At 46.7% G+C, this 15115-nt stretch overlaps 1 protein-coding gene across 6 annotated transcripts in view; it reads left to right on the forward strand.

Moving 5' to 3' along the window:
• The window catches only part of FBLN7 (fibulin 7), a 64954-nt gene that overhangs the window by 39156 nt on the left and 10683 nt on the right, over positions 1-15115 (forward strand). For 2 of the 6 annotated variants that reach the window (XM_015433176.4, XM_045368887.3), the window contains 4 exons: positions 3354-3491; positions 4415-4552; positions 6608-6746; positions 8550-9604. In XM_015433176.4, the coding sequence (XP_015288662.3) occupies positions 3354-3491; positions 4415-4552; positions 6608-6746; positions 8550-8922 (788 nt within the window). In that variant the 3' untranslated portion in view covers positions 8923-9604. Of the gene's footprint in view, positions 1-3353; positions 3634-4414; positions 4553-6607; positions 6747-8314; positions 9605-15115 lie in introns of those variants that run through there. The other 4 variants (XR_012422045.1, XM_045368888.3, XM_074011263.1 and 1 more) reach the window with 4 other exon arrangements.

Consider the following 15115-nt stretch of genomic DNA (forward strand, 5'->3'; position numbering starts at 1 on the left):
AATTGAATTGGTCATAAATAGTCTACCAACCAAAAAAAGCCCAGGACCTGATGGATTCACAGCCAAATTCTACCAGATGTACAAAGAACAGCTGGTACTGTTCCTACAGAAACTATTCCAAAAAATTGAGGAGGAGGGACTTCTCCCCAACTCATTCTATGAGGCCAGAGTTATCTCTATACCAAAACCTAGCAGAGACACAACAAAAAAAGAAAACTGCAGGCCAATATCCTTGATGAACATTGATACAAAACTCCTCAACAAAATACTTGCAAACCAAATCCAGCAGCACATCAAAAAGCTAATCCACCATGATCAAGTAGGCTTCCTCCCCAGTATACAAGGTTGATTCAACATATAAATATCAATAAATGTGATTCATCACATAAACAGAACTAAAAGCAAAACCACATGATTATCTCAATAGATGCAAAAAGGCTTTTGATGAAATTCAACATCCCTTCATGTTAAAAAACTCTCAACAAACTACATATTGAAGGAACAGACCTCAAAATAATAAGAGTCATCTATGACAAACTCACAGCCAACATCATACTGAATGGGCAAAAGCTGGAAGCATTCCCCTTGAAAATTGGCACAAGACAGGGATGCCCTCTCTCACCACTTCTATTCAGCGTAGTATTGGAAGAGTATTGGAAATCCTGGCCAGAGCAATCAGGCAAGAGAAAGAAATAAAGGCATCCAAATAGGAAGAGAGGAAGTCAAACTATCTCTGTTTGCAGATGACATGATTCTATATCTAGAAAATCCCATAGTCCCGGCCCAAAAGTTCCTTCAGCTGATAAAAACCTCAGCAAAGTTTCAGGATACAAAATCAATGTAGAAAAATCACTAGCATTCCTGTACACCAACAACAACCAAACTGAGAGCCAAATCAGAAAGACAATCCTATTCACAATTGCCACACACACAAAACTAAAATACCTAGGAATACAGCTAACTAGGGAGGTGAAAGATCTCTGCAATGAGAATTACAAAACATGGCTCAAAAATATCAGAGAAGACACAGACAAATGAAAAAACATTCCATGCTTATGAATACAAATAATCAATATCATTAAAATGGCTATACTGCCCAAAACCATTTATAGATTCAATGCTATTCCTATCAAACTACCAAAGACATTCTTCACAGAACTAGAAAAAATTATTTTAACATGTATATGCAACCCAAAAAGATCCTGAATACCCAAGGCAATCCTAAGCAAAAAGAACAAAGCTAAAGGAATCACATTACCCAACTTCAAACTATACCGCAAGGCTACAGTGACCAAAACAGCATGGTACTGGTACAAAAACAGGCACATAGACCAATGGAACAGAATAGAGAGCACAGAAATAAGGCCACACATCTATGACCATCTGATCTTTGACAAAGCTGACAAAAACAAGAATGGGGAAAAGACTCCTATTCAATAAATGGTGCTGGGATAACTAGCTAGCCATATACAGAAGGCTGAAGCTGAACTACTTCTTACACCATAGACAAAAATCAACTCAAAATGTATTAAAGAGTTAAATGTAAAACCCAAAACTACCAAAACCCTGGAAGACAACGTAGGTAATACCGTCCTAACAGAGGAATAGGAAAAGATTTCATGACAAAGATACCAAAAGCAATTGCAACAAAAGCAAAAATTGACAAATGGAATCTAATTAAACTTAAGAGCTTCTGCACAGCAAAAGAAACTATCAAAGGAGCAAACAGACAACTCACAGAATGGGAGAAAATATTTGCAAACTCTGCATCTGACAAAGGTCTAATATCCAGCATCTATAAGGAACTTAAATTTACAAGAGAAAACAACCCCATTAAAAAGTGGGCAACGTACATGAACAGACACCTCTCAAAAGAAAACCTACATCCAGCCAACAAGCATATGAAAAAAAGCTCCATATCGCTGATGATTAAAGAAATGCAAATCAAAACTAGCTGGTGTGAGATACCATCTCTCACCAGTCAGAATGGCTATTATTAAAAAGTCAAAAAGTAACAGATCCTGGAGAGGTTGTGGAGAAAAGGAAACCCTTATACACTGTTGGTGGGAGTGTAAATTAGTTCAACCATTGAGGAAAGCAGTATGGTGATTCCTCAAAGAGCTAAAAGCAAAACTACCACTTGACCCAGCAATCCTGTTACTGGGTATATACCCAGAACAACATTAAACATTCTACCATAAAGACACATGCACTCAAATATTCATTGCAGCAGATAGCAAAGACATGGAACCAACCTAAATGCTCCTTAATAACAGACTGGATAAAGAAAATGTGGTACATGGAGCCAGGCGCAGTGGCTCACGCCTATAATTCCAGCACTTTGGGAGGCCAAGGAGGGTGGATCACAAGGTCAGGAGATCGAGACGATCCCGGCTAACATGGTGAAACCCCGTCTCTACTAAAAAACATATAAAAAAATTAGCCAGGCATGATGTCTGGTGCCTGTAATCCCAGCTACTCCCGCGGCTGAGGCAGGAGAATGGCGTGAACCCTGGAGGCGGAGCTGGCAGTGAGCTGAGATCCCGCCACTGCACTCCAGCCTGGGCAACACAGCGAGACTCCATCTCAAAAAAAAAAAAAGAGAGAAAGAAAGAAAATGTGGTACATATACACCATGGAATATTATGCAGCCACAAAAAAGAATGAGATCATGTCTTTTGTGGAAACATGGATGGAGCTGGAGGCTACCATCCTTAGCAAACTAACGTAGGAACAGAAAACCAAACACTGCATGTTCTCACTTAATAAGTGGGAGCTAAATGACAAGAACTTATGAACACAAAGAAGGAAACAACAGACAGGGCAGTCTACTTGAGGGGTAGGGGAGGAGGGAGAGGAGCAGAAAAGGTAACTATTGGGTCCTGGGCTTAACACCTGGGTAATGTATACCACAATCCCCTGTGACACGTATTTATCTATATAACCTTCACATGTGGAAGGTATTCAAACCTAAAATTAAAAATAATAAAATAAAAAATACACACAGAAACAAAAAATAGTGGCCCACGGTTTTAAACTCTAGTGATCACTGTTAGAATGTTGGGGTGTTCAAGTATTTTTAAGTGAAAACGTGGACTTGCCCTAGCTGTAGCCTGCATTTTCATGCACCATTCTATTCGAGTGCGCTTCCTGTCCTGCGTCCCCTTTGGGTGGGCCCTGGACGGGTCGTCTGGGTTTGTGGTTAATTACTTGTCTTTCCTTTCCCTACTCCAGAGTAAGCTCTTTGAGAAGGGGCCGTACCTCCGTCTTGGTTCTGCTCCCAGCCCCTACCCAAGGTTGGGCCCACGGCAGGTGCGCCAGGGCCCGGCACTGAGCGTGTCTTCTCCCCGCAGCCGCCCCCGAGGGCAGCGTGGCCGGCGACTCTGCCTTCAGCCGCGCGCCGCGCTGTGCGCAGGTGGAGCGGGCTCAGCACTGCAGCTGCGAGGCCGGATTCCACCTGAGCGGCGCCGCCGGCGACAGCGTCTGCGAGGGTAGGCGCGGGCTCCGCCAGGACACTGGGGACAGCAGCGGGAGGACATGGGGTGGGGAAGGGGCTCTCCCCCACCGTCCTCCTGCCGGCACGGGTGGCTTCCTGGGCGCGGTCTCAGAAGGCCTGGCCACTTTGCATTATAGGTAAGTACTGACCTAACGATTGTTAGAAAGCTGCTAATTCATAGAAATCAGAGCTCGCCCCACCTCAGAACCTGGTCCAGCCTATGCCCAAGCCACACGCGCTTGGTTCAGGAGAGGCTTGAGACCCTCCATCCCCTCCGTCCTGGCTGGGATCACATCTACAGGTGGCAAGGAGGAGCTTAAGTCGTTGTGTTGGTAGAGAGGGCCCGGAGCTGGGTAGGGGTGTGGGACTCATTCCTTGGTCCTCTCTGGGCTTAGCTTTCCTGACGGCTCAGTTTTGCTGGGCTCTCCTGATTACCAGAGTTCTCTCCCCAAACAACGCAAAGCAGGAGTTCAAATCTGAGATCTGGTCAGTTGGTGCTAATAGCCTCATTTTACAGCAGCAGAAAGGAGGCCCTCTTACTCCATTCCCAAAGATAAAGAGAGTTAACACGGGGCTGTTAACCCATCCCTGCTTTCAGGGGATAGGCTTGATTTGCCAGCCTCTGCAGAGTCTCCCCAGGTGTCTTCAGCCTAAGACAGAGATGCCCTTCTAGGGCCTAGCACGTCAACTCGCTCTCACTCCTCCTTTTAGCCCTCTGGGCCCTCGGCTTAGGAGAAAGGGAAGTACACCTGCTCCTCTTGCGAGTGCTCTGCTGGGGGTAGGGCATGGCGGCTGCCGGAGGCCCAGCCACTTAACTGCAGCTGCCATTGCTTCCAGGAATTGAGGCATGACTGTTCTGGGTCACAGCAGGCAACACCTGCTGCATGGCTCGGGGAGTCACAGCACTTCTGTCCGCAGATGTGAACGAGTGTGAGCTCTACGGGCAGGAGGGGCGCCCCCGGCTCTGCATGCACGCCTGCGTGAACACCCCGGGTTCTTACCGTTGCACCTGCCCCAGCGGATACCTAACCCTGGCCGACGGGAAGAGCTGTGAGGGTGAGTGAGGCTACAGAGTGCCGCCTGCACCCGGCCACCTGCTGCTGTGGTGAACCCTCAGGACCCCACAATCGGGAGTGAGGTGGTTAGGAGAGTCACAGTTTCAGATACATTCGATTTTGAAAAAGCCACGAACCAAAGGGCTTCTCAAAGGTCAGGCCACATCATCATCGACATAAATAGGAAGATGAATTCCTTAACCATCCTGGCAAGTAGTCTTTTCCAACTTTATTCCAGTAACTGGGTTTTTTTTTTTTTTCAAGGTCTGGTCACTTCCACCCACTCAACAATGCCTTCAGCTAGGGCTGGACCTAAAGGCAGAGTGGCCAGGTGGTCACCCAGGTCATGTAATCTGGAGGAACCCATGAGGCTCCATGACCCTGTGTGGCCACCTGTAAGTCCACCTCTGAAAGGGGTAGCACCTTACAGGCACTTACGTCTACAGCACCAGCCTCGTTTGATGGTAGCTGAGGACAAGGGACACGGAGCACCCAGGGAGGGACAAGAGTCGGGGGCATCACTACCCCTGGCTTGAGGGGTACAGGAAGTGAGGGGGCTTACCAGAGCCTGATAGATGGTGGCCATCAAGGACACAGCCACCATCAGAACCACATCCAGGCAGGTCAGGACTCCCTCAGGCTGGGTCACTATCATTTGCCAACCCCAGCTGAAAACCAGTCCGCCTCTCAGGTGCAGAGAGTGGGTTGGGGGGCAGGGGTGCAGGTGGAAACTAACTGGCTCCGGTTTCACCCCAGTGCTGAACCCTGTCCATCAGCAGTGGCTTCCTGGAGGACCGGGTTGAGGTTTCTGAGGCTGATTCCTGGCAGAGTGGGAAAGAACATCATCTGAAGTTGACAAGGAGTGTCAGCAGCAGGGGTGGGAGGCACCTAAGAGGGCAAGAAGGATGTGTGCAGAGTGGGTTGGTTGTAGAACAGAGAGGCTGAGAACCCTGGCAGCAGTCACCATCGTCACTACAGGACAAGTCCCAGGGACCCTGGGTGCCTAACAGGAAACCTCCTGTGTTTGCCCACCTCCACTTAGGGAACATACAGATGCCAGTTGATGTAAACATGCTGAATCTCCACATGAGCTGAGTCAGAGCACACATCTCAGGCCTGAAGCCCAAGCAGCATCATCCTGACCCTTGACCCTCAAACTACCGTGCTGCAGTGGGCCTTTCGGGGGGAGGACTGGCTCTGCTCCTGCAGGCACACCTCACACTAGGAGGGTGAACAGGCCCACCTCCTCAGCTGGACTCCCCCGCTGGAAACAGGACACAGAAGGGAGCCCCACTGGCTCCAGGCAGCAGCTCTGACCCACCAAGGGAGAATGGGAGAAGAGAGGGCAGAGGGCTCCTCCATGGGCTGACGTGGGAATGTGAGGGGAGGGGTGGCTCCCCGGTGACAACCCCTTGGGGCCCTGCTGCAGGGCTCTGAGGAGCGGGTGACCTGGGGCTGGAGCAGGAGAAGGCATCCAGATAGCCACCCACACTACCTCCCTCCCTCCCACAGTGCTCACAAAGGCCCACCTAGGGTTGCTCGGGGTTGGGAAGGATGGCCTCCAGCGGGGAGACTCTCTGGATGTCTGCAAAGGCAGCAGAGAACGCGTACAAATCATGATATGGAGGTGTCCGCATTCGGCATGGGGAGGGAGACTTTTTGGAAGATTATAATGTAAAAAAAATTTAAAAAATATATATGTATATATATAGATGAAAAATAGCAGCCATGGAGGGTAATGGGGCATTTGGGCTGAGAAGCAGGCAGGTCTGAGAGAAGTGTTGTGACCAGTAACACTCACCTGGTGCTTTCCACCACCCCTGCCACCTGTCATGCCCCAGGGAAGGAGGACAGGATCCCCGGGAGGGGCGCTCCCTGGCATTTCCTCAGGGCCTTGATTCCACACATTCCAGGAAGGCAAGCTTTGTGCTTTAAGAATAAGTGCCAGGAGCAGGGAGCACCACGTTACAGGGCCTGCAGGGCATCTCAGGTGGTTCTGTCTGCAATGGAGGGAAGGTCAGGGAGACGCTCACCCCTTGTATGTCCCATATCTCAGATGTGGATGAATGTGTGGGCCTGCAGCCGGTGTGCCCCCAGGGGACCACGTGCATCAACACCGGTGGAAGCTTCCAGTGTGTCAGCCCTGAGTGCCCCGAGGGCAGCGGCAATGTGAGCTACGTGAAGACGTCTCCATTGTGAGTATCTCCAGGGCGTGCACACCCTCACCCAGGCCTCCAAGTGTGGCTGGGCTGGATGCCTCCTAGAGGTTCTTGGGAGAAGGTACAGTTACGCCATGGAAAGATGAGAGGCCGGAGGCTGGGAGGCTGGCTTCTCTGAATTGCCGTTTCCCCTCAGTGGTTGCATTTAATGCGTTGCTGCTCTGGAGAAATAAGAACCCCATTCCCTATGGGACTGATGTACTAAGTGCTCTCCTACTACATAGAGGATGATGGGGTTGCTGCCACCCCAGAATGGCAAAGCCAGGGCAGGCCACTGGAGGGAAGAAGCTGTTGGTGACATTACCCTGATAAACCCATAGCAGCCCAGGAGACAGGTATAGATCACGTGGATTTGGGAGGTGACAGCATTCACATATCCGGGAACTGTAGACTCCCTGAGTTACCCTGCATATCCCATGCAGCCTGCATTATACCGCTCTGTTTTTCCCATAGTACTGGACGATTCTACATCTAGTAACTGCAACTCTTAAACAGCAAGTAGAGCTTTTTTTTTTTTTAAAGTTGGGAGATGGACCTTTAAGGGAATAACTACAACTATCACAAAGCACATACGTTTTCCTCTCAAAAAGAGATCACAAGAGCCCTAGCATTGTCTTTAAAATGAAGTAACAGCCATGGAAGGTAACTTAATTATTTGAATTGCTGTTGAGTTAAAGCAGATTAGAAGCAGCAAGAAAGTTAGTGGCACTGAAGCAGGGCAGTTTGTAGAGAGAGAGAAGACATCAGAACCTTCCTCATGGAGTCACTTGGTGAAGGGATGGGGAACCTGTCTATTATGGCCTCCGGGGCATTCGACCAACAGCTGGATGTGATATTTGACCTGCATAATCATGATGCTACAGAATCACCAAATATACTAGATTGCGTTTGTCTTTTCTGTTTAACAAGATAGAGAAATATCAAAAGCATTTCCATAAGAGCCTGTTTCCAAATGATTAAGGAAAACAGGGCTTCCTGCTTTAAGAATACATGTGATGGCCAGGCGCAGTGGCTCATGCTTGTAATTCCAGCACTTTGGGAGGCCAAGGTGGGTAGATCACTTGAGGTCAGGAGTTCGAGACCAGCCTGGCCAGCATGGTGAAACCCCGTCTCTACTAAAAATACAAAAATTAGCTGGGCGTGGTGGCGGGCATCTGTAATCCCAGCTACCCAGGAGGCTGAGGCGGGAGAATCACTTGAACCTGGGAGGTGGAGGTTGCAGAGAGCCGAGATCATGCCACCACCCTGCAGCCTGGGCGACAGAGTGAGACTCTGTCTAAAATAAAGAAATAAATAAAATACATGCTGCTGTGTTTAGGAAGTTCACCATATACCGTGTGGGAAGCACCGCATTACACGATGTTGCTGACTAACTGCTGAGGTCCTACCATTACTGAGGGAGGTCGCAGCCCATGGAGAAAGGGCACCTGGTTTGAATATCAGCATTGCCATCGTTATTTAATATTCCCAGGCTTTATTTTTCTGTAAAAATGATAGTAATAGCATAAATAAATATATATGCACACACATACACACGTACACAGGTGGGCAGGGAGCACCAATGAGCAGGAACAGAAGCAGCGGCGCCCTGCCTTTGCCATGCCTGACACCAGCTACGTTCACCGCCTGCAGCTCCATAGCTCCTGGGTAAAGGACGCGTCGCTGGGAAAGGTCATCTAGGTGACCTCTGCAAGAGGGCAGGTGGGCAGCCGGGTCAGAGCAGCCCCCTCATGAGACTCCCCAAGGCTGACTGGCCCCCATTTTGCCTCTCTGCTCCAGCCAGTGTGAGCGGAACCCCTGCCCTATGGACAGCAGGCCCTGCCGCCATCTGCCCAAGACCATCTCCTTCCATTACCTCTCTCTGCCTTCCAACCTGAAGACGCCCATCACGCTCTTCCGCATGGCCACCGCCTCTGCCCCCGGCCGAGCTGGGCCCAACAGCCTGCGCTTTGGGATCGTGGGTGGCAACAGCCGCGGCCACTTTGTGATGCAGCGCTCAGACCGGCAGACCGGGGAGCTCATCCTCGTGCAGACCCTGGCGGGGCCTCAGACGCTGGAGGTGGACGTCGACATGTCGGAATACCTGGACCGCTCCTTCCAGGCCAACCACGTGTCCAAGGTCACCATTTTTGTATCCCCCTATGACTTCTGAGGGTACACAGGAGCACCGGGCTCAGCTTGGGGCCCTGAGTGCGTGGACCCTCCCGCCTGCTCCCGCCCTCTCGCCAGTGCACCCAGGCTTCTAGGCCGGCGTTGCACGGTGTCCCATGGAATAGCACAGAAGAGCAGCCACAAAACTCAACCTGCTGCCATCACATTTTTTTTTTTTTTTTTTTTTTTTTCTGCTTTGAGGCCCTTCCCTTAGATTATGCACTAACTTTCTTAAACCTTTTTCATTCAGGGGATGGGTGGCTCTCCAAAATGCTGTGCAAATGGCCTTGTGAGTTTGAACTGCTGGGGAGAGAAAAGCTGGCAATGTGTGTCGGATGACTATCAGCCCTTCTGCATTTTTATAGCCAGGCTTGCTATGAATGAGGCCGTTCTAGTCGTGCGGGGGGCCTAGTCATGCCTCTGCGTATGTAGCATAAGAAGTGGAGTCTCCTCCCATGACCCACAGCACGTTGTTCTTACCTGCCTTTTCCTCTGTGACATGCCTGCCTGCCTTCTCATCAGAGAGCCACAGGAGGGCCTTAAACCCCACGCAGATCCTTCTAGACCAAGGACCCATTGTTAAAAGCATGGATTCTGCCTGAGTTACTTCCCTTTTGAGAAATCATATCTCAAATACATAACCTGGTAATATAACTGGAAAAATAAAAGCAATTGCTCCTTCCTGCCCGCCTGACTTCTCCCTGAGCATGAGACAGCCCACTTTCTTGTAGGAGGGGATGGCTGGCTCTCTTCCTGTCTGGGTTGGATACACTGGAATAAATGAGTCAGAGAACACAGAGGTGATGTTTGGGACTGTTCCACAATATAAATTTGTTTTGACCACATGGGAGATTGGTAAGGACAATACCTGGCCGTGGAGAGTTTAGGAAAATGCTTGAGTTGTCATGGATTCCGTGGCCTTTTGTTTCTGATGAATTCACTACAGGGTGACGCCCTCCAGGTGACCAAAGAGAGAAAACACTGGCCAGAGCTGAGTGGGGTGGGGTAGGGAGGGGTGTAGGGTAGGGTGGGGAAGATCATTCAAGCTAAAACTTAAGAGGTAGAGAATCTGTAAGAAAGTGTCATTATCTAATTACGTGTCAAGCTGCTGGTGAGATTTCGTCACACGTATTTTATTTAAATCTTCTTTGTATTTGCCCTGGTATGAGATGGAGCCAGAAGTGTGTCACTAGTTCGATGATCAAGCCCTACATCAACATGGTTTCTAAGATGGTTTATTCTTGTACTATTTTTTGAACAAAGATTGAGACCCAGTCAAGAGTTGCTTTTGAAATTTTTCTTCTCCCATGCGCTCAGCTGCTGTCTCTAACAACAGAAAAAGGACCTCCAAACTACAGTCACAAGACTTCGTTGAAACATTATCCATAGGCTTCCATTTCTAAATGTAGCTATGCTGGACCAGAAGCTTGCACACCACCCAGTCCCATGTGTACAACACCAGGCGGAAGAGTCCAAGGGTCTGGCCAGGTTCCTGAATGGGAGATGTCACAGCTGTGGGCTAGGGACAGGGGTAGTTCAGGGGGACAAGCCTCTCACATCCCAGAAGGTGAGGAGTGTTTGGGGAGTCTCTGGAGCAGGTAGCCTCTAAACTAGTAATGATATGACTTTGATGTCAGATAGCCCGGTTTGAAGCAACGATTTCCATCACCAAGGTCTGTCATCATCTAACCTGCTTCCCGCTGATGAAATCATGCACCCAGCCCTGGTCCCCACAGCACCAAAGTATAATTGGCTGACTGCTTAGGATGTGGATGATGGGTGCGGACGATGATGGATGGGCACTTCTTGTGGATGATGTGGATGATGGGTCTCTTGTGGATGATGGCTGGGCACTCCTCCCTGTAGAGTGTCTTGTTCTCTATATGCTCTCTGCCTACTCTCCTCTATGGAATCAACTTTTCTTTTGTCCTTTCAGAGCTCCACTCCACACTAAGAGTAGCTAGTAGTTAACCAGTATCCATTTGCACCCCTTTCCAGGTAATATAGTTTCATATTATTTGAGGGAGGGGCTTCAAGACTTTTTATCAGGCAAAGTTGCAAACATATGCAAAAGTAGAGAGAATAGTATAATGAACTCCATGCCTGAATCAGTGGCTTCGACAATGAACACATGGCCAACTTGTTTCGTTTACTATCACCCCACCTCATGATGATGTTGAAGTAGATCCAATCCTATCATTTCCTCTGAAAATATTTTAGAATGTATCTCTAAAAGATAACTTTTTAAAAAAGGATAACCAAAATACCATTCACATCTAAAACATTAATTCCTTAATACCTTTAAATATTCAGCCATTGTTGACATTTCTCTGAGTGGCTTATATTTTTTTGTTTACTTGCAGTAGGTCTATGCACTGTAATTTTTTGATACGCCTTTTAAGTCTTTTCTAAATCTGTAGCAGTGGAATTTACACTTCAGCATATTCTGGAATAATCTGAAGGTTTGTTGGAAGACAAAATATTAGGTCATTTATATTGTAGAATTTCTCATAGTATGAGTCTTTCTGAGTGCATCTCTATTTCTTACAAATCTAGAGAGTTAGATTCTAGTTAGGTTTATTTTGGCAAGACTACTTCATTGGTGGTGACAGATCCTTCTAGTAGGAGGTTAGCACCCACTGATTGCACAGATCCATTACTTCTGTAGTGGTTGCAATTAATATTCCAGTGCTATTGATTTTTTCTTTGTTTATTAGCTGACCTACTTTATAAGGAGAAACTTACTCTCATCAGTTATGCTTACCCTGAGATTTGGTTGTATGAGAAAAGTAGGATTGATTCTTGGCTTTCCTCCCTTTATTTTTCAGTTTTCAAAATGAGGTGGTTCACAGGCATCTTTCCAATATGCCCTGTGAGAGTTGTTTTCTTCTTTGAGTACATTATGAACTCATGGTTGAAACATACCTGATGTTATCATGTGTGTTATCATCTGTATTCATAGTAATTACAGTTACTGTCTTTGTTTTTGCTCCAATTGTTCTATCTTTGGTTCTTGGGAGCTGCTTCAAGGTGGCTGATTCCTTTTGACATGACCCTAGTAGTCTTTAATAGTTTCCTAATTATCTTGTATGATAAGATTTTCATCTTGTATATTTTCTGCCCCAGCCCTGAAATCAGCTGTTTTCCCTCAACAATCCCTGGTTCCTTCTAGTGGGGAATGGTAATTAGATATCAAGATCTGGGTGCTCAGAGTGCTCATTGGTAGCGGTTACATCATCGTATCTTGGCTTTAGTGGCTAGAGCTAGGAAATAAGTATTATTAGTATTTTTTTAAGATAAAACACTACATGAGTTCATGCTGATACTTCCAATTTACTTCAGGACTACTGTGGGTTTTTTGTTGTGTTAAGGGGAGAATTGGCATAGGGACAGGGTCTCTCTGTGTCACTCAGGGTGGAGTGCAGTGGTACAATCATAGCTCACTGCAACCTCAAATTCCTGGACTCAAGCAATCCTTCCACCTCAGCCTCTGAGTAGCTGGGACTACAGGTCCATGCCATTACACCCAGCACATTTTTATTTTTCATAGTGTTTTTATTTTATTTTATTTTTGAGACAGAGTCTAGCTCTATTGCCCAGGCTGGAGTGCAGTGGTGCAATCTTGGCTCACTGCAACCTCTACCTCCCGGGTTCAAGCGATTCTCACGCCTCAGTCTCCCGAGTAGCTGGGATTACAGGCGTGCACCACCACACCCAGCTAATTTTTGTATTTTTAGTAGAGACAGGGTTTTGCCATGTTGGCTAGGCTGGTCTCAAACTCCTGTCCTCAAGTGGTCTGCCCGCCTCAGTCTCTCAAAGTGCTGGGATTACAGGCGTAGCCACCACGCCTGGCCTTGTTTTCATTTTTAATGCCACTTCATTGATCCTCTGTCTGTTCTCCTTCTCTCATTCTGAAAACCTCCTTCTAAACATCACCAAAATAACTACACATTTAAAAAAATTATTATAAGAACAATGCCAACCTTAACACACAAATGTGATAACTAAAAACAGTTAAAATTGTTTTTTTCTTCGATTCTTGTGTCCTCAACATTTATGCTATTAGGGACAGACAGTCAACTTGCTGTTGTAAAGTTACTTGGAATGGTTCCCCTCTCTGTGGCATGCTCCAAACTAGAATCAGGATTTACTGATTATACCTCCTTCATTTTCCTGAAATTTTTAGAGATTGCTTTTTAATTTTAACTTTGTTCTATAAGTATATAAACTATTAACATGGTTCCAAAGTCAAATCTACAAAACAAAATGTATTCAGAGTTTATCTTCTGACCGGTTCCCTTCCTCCTTCTGCTGTAACCAAATTTTCCCCTTTTATCCTTCCATTTAAGCAACATAAACAAATGATAAATGACAGCATGCTATTTCACACTTTCCTGGACCCTTCTATTTTGCTTAAAATATTGGCTATCACTCCATAGAACCATATAGTATGTTTTCCATCATAAAATGCTCCATTATGACAGCATACCATTGTTTATTCAACCAGTCACTCTCGATTGACATTGGGTTGTTTCTCGCCCTTTGCTATTAAAAATATTGCAGCAATATGCATATGTCTTTTGGTATTTTTGCCTTTGTATCTTTAGGGCCAATTTTTCCTCTGTAAGAATTACGTTACTTTCTGCCCCCAACAGCAGTGTATGAGCATTCTTGTTCCTGAATCAAAGAAGGCCCCAGTGACACCTCCAGTTCTCCCATCTGCCCCACCCACCAAACCCTCCTTTGGAAGGACAGAGAGGCCTGAGTGGAGGGGTGTTCTACAGTTAGCCCACCTGCCTGACTTGGGTGTCTGGGTATCAGTCGGCTGCCACCAGGAAGAGACAAGAGGAAAGCTGAATAGATCACGGGCACTTGAGCAGTAGAAAGTTAGCTAGGATTCTGGATGGGTTTTAAAAATCACTTTTAAAAAATTATTATTCCTACAACACTACCAAACCAAAAGGAAAATAAGCCAACAACCAAATACCACTGCAGAGTCACAGTAAACTTGATGTGTTTATTGGGAGTCTGAGCATGTGCCCAAGGAGAGACATGAGGAAGTCAGACTCAAATGAGTCGTTCACTTTCCACCAACCACTGCCTCAGCTTTACCAAGCTCTTACTGCAGGGATGAAAGGATAAACTTTTATGACTCTTAGCTTATACATGTGAAAATCTCTGCGTGTTTATGAGCTGCATGAATATTCCTGAATTTCTGCGGTGTTCCAGGCACTGTTCTACTTGCTGAAGTTACAATGGATAAGGTTGCCAAAGACACTGACTTCATGGAGCCTACATTTTAGCAAGGAGATAGATAATACATGTGTAAATGAAAAAATGTAATGTAATGTCAAAGAGGGATGAGAGCTACCAAAACAAAAGCAGTGAAAGGGGTTTGTCAGTATATATAGTAAATGTATATGTAATATATGTAATTAGAGTCATCCCTTGGTATCTGCAGAGGATGGGTTCCAGGACCCCCCATGGATACCAAAATCCATGGATGCTCAAGTCCCTGATAGAAAGATGGCATAGGGCTGGGTGCAGTGGGTCACACCTGTAATCCCAGCTCTTTGGGAGGCCAAGGCAGGTGGATCACCTGAGGTCAGGAGTTTGAGACCAACCTGGCCAACATGGTGAAACTCCATCTCTACTAAAAATACAAAAATTAGCTGGGTGTGGTGGCACACACCTGTAATCCCAGCTACTTGGGAGGCTGAGGCAGGAGAATCACTTGAACCCAGGAGGTGGAGGTTCCAGTGAGCCGAGATAGCGCTGCTGCACTCCAGCCTAGGTGACACAGCGAGACTCTGTATTCAAAAAAAAAAGAAAAAAAACAGAAATGGCATAGTATTTGAAGAGAGCCTATGCACATTCTCTTGCATAATTTAAGTAATCTATAGATTACTTATAATATCTGATACAATGTAAATGCTGCGTAAACAGTTGCTATATGTTTTAAAATGTATATTATTTGTATTCCTTTTTTCTGAATTTTTTTCTTTTTTTTTTTTTTTGAGACGGAGTCTCGTTCTGTCGCCCAGGCTGGAGTGCTGTGGCCGGATCTCAGCTCACTGCAAGCTCCGCCTCCCGGGTTTACGCCATTCTCCTGCCTCAGCCTCCCGAGTAGCTGGGACTACAGGTGCCCGCCACCTCGCCCGGCTAGTTTTTTGTATTTTTTAGTAGAGACGGGG

Source organism: Macaca fascicularis, chromosome 13 (assembly GCF_037993035.2).
Source record: "Macaca fascicularis isolate 582-1 chromosome 13, T2T-MFA8v1.1".
NCBI classification, from domain to species: domain Eukaryota; kingdom Metazoa; phylum Chordata; class Mammalia; order Primates; family Cercopithecidae; genus Macaca; species Macaca fascicularis.